The sequence below is a fragment of the Salvelinus namaycush genome, chromosome 15 (genome assembly GCF_016432855.1).
Source record: "Salvelinus namaycush isolate Seneca chromosome 15, SaNama_1.0, whole genome shotgun sequence".
In the NCBI taxonomy this organism is placed as follows: Eukaryota; Metazoa; Chordata; class Actinopteri; order Salmoniformes; family Salmonidae; genus Salvelinus; species Salvelinus namaycush.
In genome coordinates, this window is record NC_052321.1 from 17981474 (window position 1) to 17997702 (window position 16229).

The window sequence follows — 16229 nt, forward strand, 5'->3', positions numbered from 1 at the left end:
GGGGACATTAGGGGTTATGGTGGTAGACTCCAGCATAGGGACATTAGGGGTTATGGTGGGTAGACTCCAGCATAGGGACATTAGGGGTTATGGTGGTAGACTCCAGCATAGGGACTAGGGGTTATGGTGGTAGACTCCAGCATAGGGACTAGGGGTTATGGTGGTAGACTCCAGCATAGGGACATTAGGGGTTATGGTGGTAGACTCCAGCATAGGGACTAGGGGTTATGGTGGTAGACTCCAGCATAGGGACTAGGGGTTATGGTGGGTAGACTCCAGCATTGGGACATTAGGGGTTATGGTGGTAGACTCAAGCATAGGGACATTATGGGTTATGGTGGTAGACTCCAGCATAGGGACTAGGGGTTATGGTGGGTAGACTCCAGCATAGGGACATTAGGGGTTATGGTGGTAGACTCCAGCATAGGGACTAGGGGTTATGGTGGGTAGACTCCAGCATAGGGACATTCGGGGTTATGGTGGTAGACTCCAGCATAGGGACATTATGGGTTATGGTGGTAGACTCCAGCATGGGGACATTAGGGGTTATGGTGGTAGACTCCAGCATGGGGACATTAGGGGTTATGGTGGTAGACTCCAGCATGGGGACATTAGGGGTTATGGTGGTAGACTCCAGCATAGGGACATTAGGGGTTATGGTGGTAGACTCCAGCATAGGGACATTAGGGGTTATGGTGGTAGACTCCAGCATAGGGACATTAGGGGTTATGGTGGTAGACTCCAGCATAGGGACATTAGGGGTTATGGTGGTAGACTCCAGCATAGGGACATTAGGGGTTATGGTGGTAGACTCCAGCATAGGGACATTAGGGGTTATGGTGGGTAGACTCCAGCATAGGGACATTAGGGGTTATGGTGGTGGACTCCAGCATAGGGACATTAGGGGTTATGGTGGTAGACTCCAGCATAGGGACATTAGGGGTTATGGTGGTAGACTCCAGCATAGGGACATTAGGGGTTATGGTGGTAGACTCCAGCATAGGGACATTAGGGGTTATGGTGGTAGACTCCTGCATAGGGACATTAGGGGTTATGGTGGTAGACTCCAGCATAGGGACATTAGGGGTTATGGTGGTAGACTCCAGCATAGGGACATTAGGGGTTATGGGTGGTAGACTCCAGCATAGGGACATTAGGGGTTATGGTGGTAGACTCCAGCATAGGGACATTAGGGGTTATGGTGGTAGACTCCAGCATAGGGACATTAGGGGTTATGGTGGTAGACTCCAGCATAGGGACTAGGGGTTATGGTGGGTAGACTCCAGCATAGGGACATTAGGGGTTATGGTGGTAGACTCCAGCATAGGGACACTAGGGGTTATGGTGGTAGACTCCAGCATGGGGACATTAGGGGTTATGGTGGTAGACTCCAGCATAGGGACTAGGGGTTATGGTGGGTAGACTCCAGCATAGGAACATTAGGGGTTATGGTGGTAGACTCCAGCATAGGGACTAGGGGTTATGGTGGGTAGACTCCAGCATAGGGACTAGGGGTTATGGTGGGTAGACTCCAGCATAGGGACTAGGGGTTATGGTGGTAGACTCCAGCATAGGGACTAGGGGTTATGGTGGGTAGACTCCAGCATAGGGAAGTTAGGGGTTATGGTGGGTAGACTCCAGCATAGGGAAGTTAGGGGTTATGGTGGGTAGACTCCAGCATAGGGAAGTTAGGGGTTATGGTGGTAGACTCCAGCATAGGGACTAGGGGTTATGGTGGGTAGACTCCAGCATAGGGAAGTTAGGGGTTATGGTGGGTAGACTCCAGCATAGGGAAGTTAGGGGTTATGGTGGGTAGACTCCAGCATAGGGAAGTTAGGGGTTATGGTGGGTAGACTCCAGCATAGGGAAGTTAGGGGTTATGGTGGGTGGACTATTTGTGTTTTCCTCCTAATGCACTGAAAGCCTGTGGGCTCTGGCCAGGCCGACTGTGTGCTCGTCAGTAAAAGGGCAAACAGAGAATGAATAAGCCAGATATCCTTCATTACACACAGGCTTACAAACCTGTCCCCCTAAGACAGGTTATAAGGCACAAAATCAAATGACAGACAGAAAGCCAGTCTGGAAGATGGACATATCACAGAGGGAATATTTTTTAGACCAACAGATTGGAGTTTATTCACTTGTATTTTGTTTTCTAATGGAAGTTTCTGATGATGGTATAGTCACTTCAACGTACACATTGATGGATAATTGACTGTTCATAGATTAAAGAAGTTGTAAGTGACTTTATCAATGGTAACAACAGTAGCTGCTAATTTAGAAAAATAATGTATTGAATGTGTCTATTTCTTGTCTGTGCAGGGGCGTCTTGAGTTTTGCAAGCTGTCAGTCTTCTGGACCTGACGATGTTTCGTAAGAAGAAAAAGAAGAGGCCAGAGATCTCAACACCAAAGAACTTTGAGCATCGGGTGCACACCTCGTTTGACGCCAAGCGGTGCTGCTTTGTGGGCCTGCCGACCCAATGGCACAGTCTGATAGAGAACCTCCGTAGGCCCAAGCCTATGGTGGACCCCTCCCGGATCACCTCCGTGGAGCTCAAGCCAAAGAAGGTACTGGACCTTATTCTCAGCTCACTTTCCTGTTTGCACTGTTTTTTTTCTCTGAACGTATTATCTAACAGACAAAAAGAGCTGAGAATGTATAGGATTTTATTTCTGAGAATATTCCAGTTTTAGTAAGCCTCAAAACCCTCCATCAAAAGTGTTTTTATCAGAGGCTATAACGCCCTTTAGATCTTCAGCAGAGTTACCCTGCTTTTGTAGTCTAAAGTTTCCCTAGTCCAGTGATGGCAGTGTGGTTGACAACACTTGCTGTTCTCCCTGTCATATTGCTTTCTTATCTATCACGGGGCTCAGCTAATGACCCTGCTGTGTACATTGACTGTACAACGCGAATCCTTGAAGTCTCCAAGATTTATTACTCCATGCAGGAAAATAATAACGATCCATGGCTGAGGGATAGAAAGTGCAGGTACAGCAATGGAAATGCCAGTGAGCGAAAAAGCCTGCAAATCTAAGGATTTCTGCACTAGGCTGAATACTCATGCCGATATGCCCCTTATAAAAACACAACACATTTTCATTACCACCATTGGATACATTTCAGTTTTGCATTTCAAAATCCCAGTGTCAGCTTCTGAAGCAAGGTCATGGTTTTAACAGGATCATCGGGATTGAATTGGTAGTACAGGGGAGACTTGTGTTCTGTAAATAATGTAGCATTTCCGACAGAGGCAAAGGTTGGTGAGGTTACAAAAATAATTATTACATTTGAGACATTTGTACAATAATTCTCAATTTTGTCATTTGTAAAGAATTTGCAGTGGGATGTTAATTGGTTTGGCTAAGTTACCTGTGCAGCTGTGAGAGCTGACCAGAGCACCATTCCAAAGACAGAGAAACATAGGAGACTCTTGTGATGATGAACAGAACTTTACTTTAACCAGAGATTGAGTAATCAGCCAATTGGCCTTTCTTTAATAGGTTCAACTGGAAGGCCCTTTGCCCAACACATTTTTTAAGTCTGTGTCATCTTGTTCTGTCAGGGCAAGGTAATGCTCTTTTTCTACGCCACTGCGATGTTTGCTACTTGAGATTTCACTCTTCAGAAAGAATCTATCCGTCATTACAGTTTTTATACAAGCCACATTGCAAAATAGAAGTGCCTGTGTGCAGTATGTTACAATCATTCCAGGTTGGCTGAACATTACTGCTTTCCTTTCAGACCATCGTGCGTGGGAGTATGATCGGTCATGGAGACTACATCTCAACCATGATCTCCGACATGAGCAGGTTGTCCGTGACCAGCTCCAACTCCCTGAGGAAGAGCAGCCCTTCGGCCAGGAAAAGGGCCCAGTCCCTGGGCAGGCTGGGGGAGGTGAAGGAGGGGGACACCTACCAGTATGAAGACCTGGGAGAAGATGAGCTGGAGCAGCAGCAGTGGAGAGACAGGGCTCATAACATCCACAGTGAGAGTGGGACGAGTATCACCCTACAGCCGAACGGAGTTCTCCCCAGGGCCAAGTCCACCTATGAAGTGAGCATCAGCTCTCTGGAGGGACCCCTGGCTCCATCCCAGCCAATGCAGGTGCCTATTAAGGGGGCTTATATCAGCTGTGGGGTGGGTAGCCCCACAGAGACACTGATGGTTAAGAGAGACTTCCAGGTGCCCAGGGTTATGCCACAAAAACAGAGGCCCATCTCATTCTTCTTCAGCCCAGCCATGGCTGTCCAGCATACCGACCATGGGGGTCATCCCCCTCCGGAGTACAGCACCAACCTCTACATCCACTCCCACAACAGCCCTGGCAGACCATACTCCTCCCCCTCCTCAGGTCGTAACCTGAAGGTGAGCATATCACTTAATCATAATCTCTCATCTATATTTTAGATGGACATTGTCATAGGCCAGCCCGTTTTCTGCTATAACAGCCTCCACTCTTCTGAGAAGGCTTTCCACTAGATGTTGGAACATTGCTGCGGGGACTTGCTTCCATTCAGCCACAAGAGCATTAGTGAGGTCGGGCACTGATGTTGGGCAATTAGGCCTGGCTCGCAGTCGGCGTTCCAATTCATCCCAAAGGTGTTTGATGGGGTTGAGGTCAGGGCTCTGTGCAGGCCAGTCAAGTTCTTCCACCCCAATCTCGACAAACCATTTCTGTATGGACCTCGCTTTGTGCATGGGGCATTGTCATGCTGAAACAGGAGGGGACTTCCCCAAACTGTTGCCACAAAGTTGGAAGCACAGAATTGTCTAGAATGTCATTGTATGCTATATCGTTAAGATTTCCCTTCACTTGAACTAAGGGGCTTAGCCCAAAACCATGTAAAATAGCCCCAGACCATTATTCTTCTTCCACCAAACTTTACACTTAGCACTATGCATTGGGGCGGGTAGCGTTCTCCTGGCATCTGTAAAACCCAGATTCGTCCATTTGACGGCCAGATGGTGAAGCGTGATTCACTCCAGAGAACACGTTTTCACTGCTCCAGAGTCCAATGGCGGAGAGCTATACACCAGTCCAGCCGACTCTTGGCATTGCGCATGGTGATCTTAGGCTTGTGTGCAGCTGCTCGGCCATGAAAAACCCATTTCATGAAGCTCCCGACGAACAGTTATTGTTCTGAAGTTGCTTCCAGAGACAGTTTGGAACTTGGTAGTGAGTGTTGCAACTGAGGACCGACAATTTTTAAGCGCTTCATCACTCGGCGGTCCCATTCTGTGAGCTTGTGTGGCCTACCGCTTTGCGGCTGAGCCATTGCTGCTCCTAGACTTTTCCACTTCACAATAAAAGCACCTACAGTTGACCGGGGCAACTCAAGCAGAGCAGAAATTTGATGAACTGACTTGGTGGAATCCTACATCTTATAGCAGCCTGCATTCGTGCATTCTACAGTTGATTGCTCAATTAATGCTGTTGGTTTTTTCGGGATGCTAAAATATGATTTGTGACTTTATTGCTTCAATGTGCTTGTAAACATTGAGAGATGCTATGTTTGGCATAATCTCAAGGGTACATTGAGGTACCTATGGCAACGTTTTAGCAGGGAGCGCACCAGGTGAAGTCAATGCATAGTGAGAGTGAAGCACTATGATTTACATCCAGTAATAAAGCAAGCCAGGGACCCTGGGAAGACAGCCAACTCTACCTCTCTCTCTCTCTCTCTCTCTCTCTCTCTCTCTCTCTCTCTCTCTCTCTCTCTATCTCTATCTCTATCTCTATCTCTATCTCTATATCTATCTCTATCTTTGTTATCGTCCAGGAAGAGTCGGCTCTGAGGCACCACCAGTCAGGCTTCCTACCCAGCACCACCAGTAGTCCCTTCATGAGTGGCATCAGACCCCACAGGACGGTACGCTCCTCAGCCAGCTACACCCTGGGACTGTCTCCCAACATGGGGCTGAGACCCAACGGCCCTGACCCCTTTCTGAGACACTCAGGCTGCCCTAATGCTCCCTTCCCCGGGCAGGACAGCCCCTCCCAGCTCCGGCCTTCCCCCACCGGCTCCCTGGCCTACAGCCCCCCAGGCACATGTTCCCCTGCCTTCAGACCCCCTCAGCACCCACAGAGGCCGCCACCAGACCCCCCCAAGGTGACCCATAAACAGTTTAAGGCTGCCCTGAACATGGTGGTGGACAAGGGAGACCCTCGGTCGTACCTGGAGAACTTTGTGAAGATTGGAGAAGGGTCCACAGGGGTGGTGTGTATCGCTCGGGAGAAACACAGCGGCAGGCAGGTGGCCGTGAAGATGATGGACCTGCGGAGACAACAACGTAGAGAGCTGCTTTTCAACGAGGTATGACGACCTCCAGTCAAAACTATCCTCAATGACCCCCTCAAAACACCACCCCGAATCACCAATAAATCATGCTGGCATACATCACATAAAAGAGCCCAGATGTTATGTATTTGTTGCCGGGTTTAACATGTTTATGCATTTTAAATTGTCAAATAAAATACAATAAAATACATTGAAACTGCTGGGTCAAATGCCCCCTTAGATCCATCTAGTTCTAGCGTAGAGATAGATAACACGTAGTCACTGTTTTGGGACACTGTAAAGTCCATGGAGAATAAGAGCACTGCCCACTGCCCACTGCACTGAGGCTAGGAAACACTGTCACCACCGATAAATCCATGATAATCAATCATTTCAATAAGCATTTCTCTACCTGGACCCGTACAAATCAGCTGGGCTAGACAATCTGGACCCTCTCTTTCAAAAAATCCACCACCATTGTTGCAACCCCTATTACCAGTCTGCTCAACCTCTCTTTCGTATCGTCCGAGAACCCTAAAGATTGGAAAGCTGCCGCGGTCATCCCCCTCCTCAAAGGGGGTGACACTAGACCCAAACTGTTACAGACCTATATCCATCCTGCCCTGCATTTCTAAAGTCTTCTAAAGCCAAGTTAACTGATCACTGACCATTTCGAATCCCACCGTACCTTCTCATCTGTGCAATCCGGTTTGCGAGCCGGTCACGGGTGTACCTCAGACACGCTCAAGGTATTAAACAATATCACAACAGCCATCGATAAAAGACAGTACTGTGCAGCCGTCTTCATCGACCTGGCCAAGGCTTTCGACTCTGTCAATCATAATATTCTTATCGGCAGACTCAACAGCCTTGGTTTCTCAAATGACTGCCTCGCCTGGTTCACCAACTACTTCTCAGATAGAGTTCAGTGTGTCAAATCGGAGTTCTTGTTGTCCGGACCTCTGGGAGTCTCTATGGGGGTACCACAGGGTTCAATTCTCGGGCCAACTCTTTTCTCTGTATATGTCAACGATGTCGCTCTTGCTGCGGGTAATTCCCTGATCCACCTCTACGCAGACGACACCATTCTGTATACATCTGGCACTTCTTTGGACACTGTGTTAACAAACCTCCAAACGAGCTTCAATGCCATACAACACTCCTTCCGTGGCCACCAACTGCTCTTAAACGCTAGTAAAACTAAATGCATGCTTTTCAACCGATCACTGCTAGCACCCGCCCACCCGACTACCATCACTACTCTGGACGGTTCTGACTTAGAATATGTGGACAACTACAAATACCTAGGTGTCTGGCTAGACTGTAAACTCTAAAATTAAATCCAGAATTGGCTTCCTATATCGCAACAAAGCCTCCGTCACTCACGCCGCCAAACATACCCTCGTAAAACTGACTATCCTACCGATCCTTGACTTCGGCGTGTCATTTACAAAATAGCCTCCAACACTCTACTCAGAAAACTGGATGCAGTCTATTACAGTGCCATCCGTTTTGTCACCAAAGCCCCATATACCACCCACCACTGCGACCAGTATGCTCTCGTCGGCTGGCCCTCGCTACATATTCGTCGCCAGACCCACTGGCTCCAGGTCATCTATAAGTCTTTGCTAGGTAAATCTCTGCCTTATCTCAGCTCACTGGTCACGATAACAATACCCACCCGTAGCACGCTCCAGCAGATATATCTCACTGGTCATCCCCAAAGCCAACACCCCCTTTGGCCGCCTTTCCTTACAGTTCTCTGCTGCCAATGACTGGAACGAATTGCAAAAATCGCTGAAGATGGAGACTTATATCTCCCTCACTAACTTTAAACATCAGCTATCTGAGCAGCTAACCGATCGCTGCAGCTGTACACAGCCTATCTGTAAATAGCCCATCCAATCTATCTACCTCATCCCCATATATTTTTCATTTACTTTTTTGCTCTTTTGCGAACCAGTATTTCTACTTGCCCATCATCATCTGCACATCTATCACTCCAGTGTTAATTTGCTAAATTGTAATTACTTCGCTACTATGGACTATTTATTGCCTTACCCCCTCACTCCATTTGCACACACTGTATATAGACTTTTTTTCTATTGTGTTATTGACTGTACGTTTGTTTATTCCTTGTGTAACTCTGTGTTGTTGTTTGTGTTGCACTGCTTTGCTTTATCTTGGCCAGGTCGCAGTTGTAAATGAGAACTTGTTCTCAACTGGCCTACCTGGTTAAATAAAGGTGAAAAAAAAACTGTTTCCCAGACAATAATACCCAAATAAACTTTTTTTGCCCATGAGTACCCTCTCGAAATCATCAGGTACGTTACATGACACCTCTGTTATCAACTGTATGTGTTTGTCCAGGTGGTGATAATGAGGGACTACCAGCACAGGAACGTGGTGGAGATGTTTAAAAGTGCCCTGGTGGAGGAGGAGCTCTGGGTCATTATGGAGTACCTACAGGGTGGAGCACTAACCAACATCGTGTCTGAGACCAGGTATGGAGACACTGCACAGACTTGACCTACACAGCCAGAAATAACTGCTGTCATACTGGGGGCAAATTGTATTGAGGGGTCAATATAATGTCAAATATAGGCATTTTTAAGAGACAAGACTTCAAGGACATGTGTGACAGAAGCATGGAGCAAAATTCTTGTTATGTTTTCAGTACCTATTTTCACCATTAAGTGGTAGTGTGGTACTAATTAGTTGAGAGGACAGGCAAGTATGCACAGTCACTCTCATTCTCACTGCCACTTTAGCAAAACACTGTCCTCCTATGGGAAAATATCATCTGATAACATAATTCAGTTTGTGTATGTTCAAATGAAATGTGGTGAAATTAATTTAGTCCCAAAACACAATTTTATCTATGCTCTCATCTTGTTCAGTACTGTATATCAGATACTCTAGAAATGCATAAACAAAAGCAAGAAAATGGCCCACTCGATATTAGACACGAGGAATTGTCAGTGAATTTTAACTCTACCTGTCAATATATTTTAAATTCCAAACTCAAAGTTGGCTCATTCACAATACAGAGACAGGAGTTGACCTCAGAGCCTAGAGACATGGGGACTGAGTGCATTTCTAACTGACATATAAAAATGGGCCAGATCACATTGGCTGTCATTTTCAGTTTTTGTCAGCAGAACCCAAGATTTGCTAAATTATAACTCCTTCATACTCCAATCCAACCCCAAATAAGATTGTTAAACAATCAATAAAGCTATTAGCCATAACTCTAAAAAAAATTATTTTCTGGTGTGTTTCTGTAACACAGTTCTTCAGTGTTCAAAATCAGCTAGGCTATATTTTCATAATGCAAATACGAGATACTGTGAATGCATGTAGTTGTCTGAACCTCACCTATACCACCCACCACTACACTCTTCGAAAAAAAAAGGTTATATCTAGAACCTAATAGAGTTCTCCGACTGTCCCCATAGGATAACATTTTAAAGAAACCTTGATGGTTCCACGTAGAACAGTTTTGGGCTCCATGTAGAACCCTATCCACAGAGGGTTCTACATGGAACCCAAAATGGTTCTACCTGGAACCAAAAATAGTTATCCTATGGGGACAGCCAAAGAACCCTTTCAGAACACCATACATCACCTCGGTGATGTGACAGCAGCCATTTTGCAGTGCAGGGAAAAGATGGCGCCGAAGAACATGGCTGACGTTTTACATTCTTCCAACCAATTGTGCTATTTTGTTAGTTTTTTTGTGTTTTGTGTAACTTATTTTTTTACTTATTTTGTACATAATGTTGCTGCAACCGTCTCTTATGACCGAAAATAACTTCTGGACATCAAAACAGCGATTACTCACCGCGGACTGGAATAAACGTTTTCCTTTAACGAGTCTGACGACAATGATATACTGCTTTCACTGGAACAGGCCCAGATCCCTGTCATTTGCTTGAAGAAAAGACGCAGGAAAAGGGGCCGCAGATCGGGCTGCCTTCTGAGAATCCATAGGCGAGCGAGTAAACTCCCACTACTATCCATTCTTCTTGCTAACGTGCAGTCATTGGAAAATAAAATTGATGAACTACGATTAAGATTATCCTACCAACAAGACATTAAAAATGGTAATATCTTATGTATCACCGAGACGTGGCTGAACAACGATACGAATAATATAGAGCTGGCGGGATTTTCCATGCACCGGCAGAACAGAGAAGCTACGTCTGGTAAAACGAGGGGTGGGGGTGTGTGTCTATTTGTCAATATCAGCTGGTGTGCGATGTCTAAATTTAAAGAAGTCTTGAGCTATTGCTCGCCTGAGGTAGAGTACTTTATGATAAGCTGTAGACCACACTATCTACCAATAGAGTTCTCATCTATATTATTCGTAGCCATCCATTTACCACCACAGAACAAAGCTGGCACTAAGACCGCTCTCAACCAACTCTATAAGGCCATAAGCAAAGAAGAAAATGCTCAACCAGAAGCGGCACTCCTAGTGGCCTGGGACTTTAATGCAGGTAAACTTAAATAAATGTTTACCAGCATGTCACATGTGCAACCAGAGGGAAAAAATCCTAATCCTACCTTTACTCCACACACAGAGATGCATACAATGCTATCCCCCGCCCTCCATTTGGCAAATCTGACCATAATTCTATCCTCCTGATTCCTGCTTACAAGCAAAAACTAAAGCAGGAAGTACCAGTGACTCGCTCAATACGGACGTGGTCAGATGACGCGGATGCTAAGCTACAGGACTGTTTTGCTAGCACAGACTGGAATATGTTCCGGATTTCATCCAATGGTATTGAGGAGTACACCACCTCAGTCATCGGCTTCATCAATAAGTGCATCAACGATGTCCCCTCCCATAGTGACCGTACGTACATATCCCAACAAGAAGCCATGGATTACAGGCCACATCCGCATCGAGCTAAAGGCTAGAGATGCCACTTTCAAGGAGCGGGAGACTAATCTGGACTCTTATAAGAAATCCTGCTATGTCCTCAGACAAACCATCAAAAAAGCAAAGCGTCAATACACGATTAAGATAGAAACCTACTACAGCTGCTCTGACACAGGTCAGATGTGGCAGGGTTTGAAAACTATTACGTACTACAAAGGGAAACCCAGTCGCAAGCTGCCCAGTGATGTGAGCCTACCAGACGAGCTAAATGCCTTTTATGCTCGATTCGAGGCAAGCAACACTGAAGCATGCACGGGAGCATCATCTTTTCTTGATGACTGTGTGATAACGCTCTCGGTAGCCGATGTGAACAAAACCTTTAAACAGGTCAACATTCACAAAGCCGTTGGGCCAGACAGATTACCAGGACGTGTACTCAAAGTATGTGTGGACGAACTGTCAAGTGTCTTCACTGACATTTTCAACCTCTCCCTGACCGAGTCTGCAATATCTACATGTTTCAAGCAGACCACCATAGTCCCTGTGCCCAAGGAAGCGAAGGTAACCTGCCTAAATGATTACCGCCCCGTAGCACTCACGTCAGTAGCCATGAAGTGCTTTGAAAGGCTGGTCATGGCTCACATCAACAGCATTCTCCCGGACACCCTAGACCCACTCCAATTCGCATACCGCCCCAACAGATCCACAGATGATGCAATCTCAATCGCACTCCACACTGCCCTTTCCCACCTGAACAAAAGGAACACCTATGTGAGAATGCTGTTCATTGATTACAGCTCAGTGTTCAACACCACAGTGCCCACGAAGCTCATCACTAAGCTAAGGACTCTGGGACTAAACACCTCCCTCTGCAACTGGATCCTGGACTTCCTGACGGGCCGCCCCCAGGTGGTAAGAGAAGGCAACAACACGTCTGCCACGCTGATCCTTAATACTGGGGCCCCTCAGGGGTGTGTACTTAGTCCCCTCCTGTACTCTCTGTTCACCCACGACTGCGTGGCCAAACACAACTCCAACACCATCATTAAGTTTGCTGACGACACAACAGTGGTAGGCCTGATCACCGACAACGACGAGACGGCCTATAGGGCTGGCAGTGTGGTGCCAGGACAACAACCTCTCCCTCAATGTGAGCAAGACAAAGGAGCTGATCGTGGTCTACAGGAAAAGGCGGGCTGAACGGGCCCCCATTAACATCGATGGGGCTGTAGTGGAGCGGGTCAAGAGTTTCAAGTTCCTTGGTGTCCACATCACCAACGAACTATCATGGTCCAAACATACCAAGACAGTCGAGAAGAGGGCACGACAAAACCTTTTCCCCCTCAGGAGACTGAAAAGATTTGGCATGGGTCCTCAGATCCTCAAAAGGTTCTACAGCTGCACCATCGGGAGCATCCTGACCGGTTGCATCACAACCTGGTATGGCAACTGCTCGGCATCTGACCATAAGACGCTACAGAGGGTAATGCGTACGGCCCAGTACATCACTGGGGCCAAGCTTCCTGCCATCCAGTACCTATATAATAGGCGGTGTCAGAGGAAAGCCCATTAAATTGTCAGAGACTCCAGTCACCCAAGTGTGACTGCTACCGCACAGCAAGCAGTAGCGGAGCGCCAAGTCTAGGACCAAAGGCTCCTCAACAGCTTCTACCCCCAAGCCATAAGACTGCTGAACAATTCATAAAATCGCCAATGGAATATTTACATTGACCCCCCCTTTTGTACACTGCTGCTACTCGCTGTTTATTATCTATGCATAGTCACTTCACCCCTACCTACATGTACAAATTACCTCAACTAACCTGTAAACCCGCACACTGACTCGGTACCGGTACCCCCTGTATATAGTCTCGTTATTCTTATTGTGTTACTTTTTATTCTTATTTTTTACTTTTGTCTATTTGGTAAATATTTTCTTAACTCTTCTTGAACTGCACTGTTGGTTAAGGGCTTGTAAGTAAGCATTTCACGGTAAGGTCTACACTTGTTGTATTTGGCGCATGTGACAAATAAAGTTTGATTTGATATATCAGTGTCACTCTCCTATGCAGGCTGAGTGAGGAGCAGATAGCCACAGTCTGTGAGGCTGTGCTGCAAGCCCTGGCCTACCTTCACTCCCAGGGGGTTATCCACAGAGACATCAAGAGTGACTCCATACTGCTAACACTGGATGGGAGGGTAAGTCTCTTTCTCTCTCTCATAAGTATTTTTAATTCAGTTGAGAAAAACACACCTGTTTATAATTTAATTTTAATGTCCCTGTATAGATCAAGCTGTCCGACTTTGGGTTCTGTGCTCAGGTCAGTAAAGACATCCCCAAAAGGAAGTCTTTAGTGGGAACACCCTACTGGATGGCTCCGGAGGTCATCTCTAAATCACCATACAGCACTGAGGTGAGAAAGAAGATATTCAAAACAACTTTGTATCCTAACAAACTGTACATGTATATTACTGCATACTAATGACATACTAGCTGTATCCAAACAAATACTCATGATGTCCAGTATTCATGTGCATGTCAACACTGACTGAAGGTGATGTTAGAATATACTGGTTTGTTGTGTCTGCCAGGTAGATGTGTGGTCTCTGGGTATCATGGTAGTTGAGATGGTGGATGGAGAGCCCCCCTACTTCAGTGAGACCCCTGTTGCAGCCATGAGAAGACTGAGGGATGAGCCAGCTCCCACTGTACGGAACGCAACACAGGTCAGAGGTCAAACAGAATACATACATAGAGGGACTCCCGAATGGCGCAGCCGTCTAAGGCACTGCATCGCAGTGTTGCTGCGTCACTACAGCCTGGGGCTGTGTCATTACCGGCCGTGACCGGGAGTCCCATAGGGCGGCAACCGGGTTAGGGGAGGGTTCGGCCGGGGGGGCTTTATTTGGCTCATCGCGCTCTAGCAACTCCTTGTGGCGGGCCGGGCGCCTGCAGGCTGACTTTGGTTGTCAATTGAACATTGTTACCTCCGACACATTGGTGCAGCTGGCTTCCGAGTTACGCGAGCGGGTGTTAAGAAGTGCGGTTTGGCGGGTCATGTTTTGGAGGTCCTTCACCTCTTCCGAGCTCGTTGGGGAGTTGCAGTCATGAGACAAGATCGTAATCACGAAATTACGAAAAAGGGGTGTCGTGTCTTTGACTATGCCAGATTAATTGCTATGACATGCTATTCTATAAAATAATTTCTCCGTAATTAATATTACCTGATTGAACTAATCATGTAAATGTTAATTAACTAAAGAGGGACACCACGAAAGAATATTTATAGAGCTGTTATCTTTCGAATAAACTCTTAAAGATTTAGTAAGATTTTACATCCATAACAGTCACATTAATCGTCATTTTATTCAGTCTCATCTGAAAGTTGTAAATCCTTGATTATCTGCAAGAATCCTGGCTAACAAGTTGAATCAGCAATACAAAATTGGGTTTAATTATTTATTTACTAAATACCTAACTAATCACACAGAATCACACATATACAATTAAATCATAACTTGATTACAAAGTGCCGTCATACAGAAAAACGTCCCTAGCGGGCGGAATAGATATGACAGCTTGTTACACAAAGAAAAGGGGGGGGCTGGGTTTTAGTGAAAGAGCGGGAGACTGGAACATATGCGAAGCTGTGTTATCGTAAATACAGTATCTTATGCATTCTAAATTACCGCCCATTTGAAGAAGGAAAATGCAATAAATATTTACTCTGAGCTGCGCTTCAGTAGGTTGGTGGTAGATGGAAGACCGTATCGCCAACCCGAGTCCTCTGTCCTTTGAAGAATGTCTCTGGTGATCACTGGATACGTTGGAGTAACGTCGTGTGTAGTAGACGGGATACTCTGACTGTCCTTCCTAACCTACGTTTGTAGCAGCTGTTGCTAACTCAACGGCTAGGAGGTATCCCTTCTGTAGTGAATACGAGTTCAAAGTTCATACCATTCACAACCAAAGTCCATGCTGCTGTTGGCTTAGTTCTGTAGTTATTATCTGAACCATTCTGACACCGGATCGTCATCCTAGCGTACCCGGAACAGAAAGTTATATTCTTGTCAATGGCTTTTATAGTGGAGGGAGAGGGGTGTGTCTGAAAAGTTTATAACCCATGTCTCTTCACAGGGGCGGGCCCCTGGTTGAGCAGAAGCCAAGCTTATGAAAACACAAATCTCTCATTTGGAAGCTAAAATTAAATTTCATCTCTTCACAAATAATTTCATATTCAAACATTTGAATTAAACAACAATTCCATGTGAATCCGATATCTCTGACGTTTAGACTTTCCACAGTAGAGTTTATGTCATTCTATCATTGATGAGAATGTGTCAGAGGGCAACCGAACTGACATAATATACCTTAAGTACCACCGCATATGTTCAGTTGGTCGGATTACCAGAATATAGTTCATTTCCCCCCCAACTTCTGATGTTCTCAGAATCTCTATGTTAACCAATGGGTTTTCTTATGTCACATCAGCTATAGTAGGGAGAGAGAAAAGGGGGAAGAGGTATTTATGACTGTCATAAACCTACCCTTAGGCCAACGTCATGACAGGGGGGTAAAAAAATATTTTAAAAATAAAATAATACATACATGGAGAGATACACACCTTTTCTCTATTTCAACATGTCTGCTGAATTAACTTGGACCTCACACTTTGTGTAGGTCTCCCCGGTGTTGAAGGACTTCCTGGACCGTATGTTGATCCGAGACCCAGTGGAGCGGGCCAGCGCCACAGACCTACTAGAACACCCCTTCCTCCTACAGAGCGGCTCCCCGCAGTGCCTGGTGCCCCTGGTGGAACAGTACCGCAAGCGCATGTCCCGCTGCTGATTCCCCCCCCCCCCCCCCCCCCTTGATGGAACCCTGATCTGTGATTACTACTGTACCCTGTGTGACCTGTCCAGGCCCAACCCAGCCTATCCCAGTGAGGGAGCAGCACCAGAGAGCAGACCCAGAGAGCCTGGTGCTGCTACAGAGCTCATGGCAGCAGGCCGGTAGGCTTGGTAGACAGTGACACAGCCTGGGCCTGCAAATCTAA

The 16229-nt window shown here is 46.3% G+C and overlaps 1 protein-coding gene across 1 annotated transcript; it reads left to right on the forward strand.

The window, feature by feature from the left end:
- The first annotated feature begins 2366 nt into the window (after positions 1-2366).
- Positions 2367-16021, forward strand: LOC120059973 (serine/threonine-protein kinase PAK 6-like). Its single transcript, XM_039009051.1, has 8 exons — positions 2367-2570; positions 3745-4368; positions 5784-6317; positions 8652-8785; positions 13245-13371; positions 13461-13586; positions 13765-13899; positions 15854-16021. The coding sequence occupies exons 1-8, from the start codon at positions 2367-2369 to the stop codon at positions 16019-16021; spliced, it is 2052 nt and encodes a 683-aa protein (XP_038864979.1).
- Positions 16022-16229: the final 208 nt, after the last annotated feature.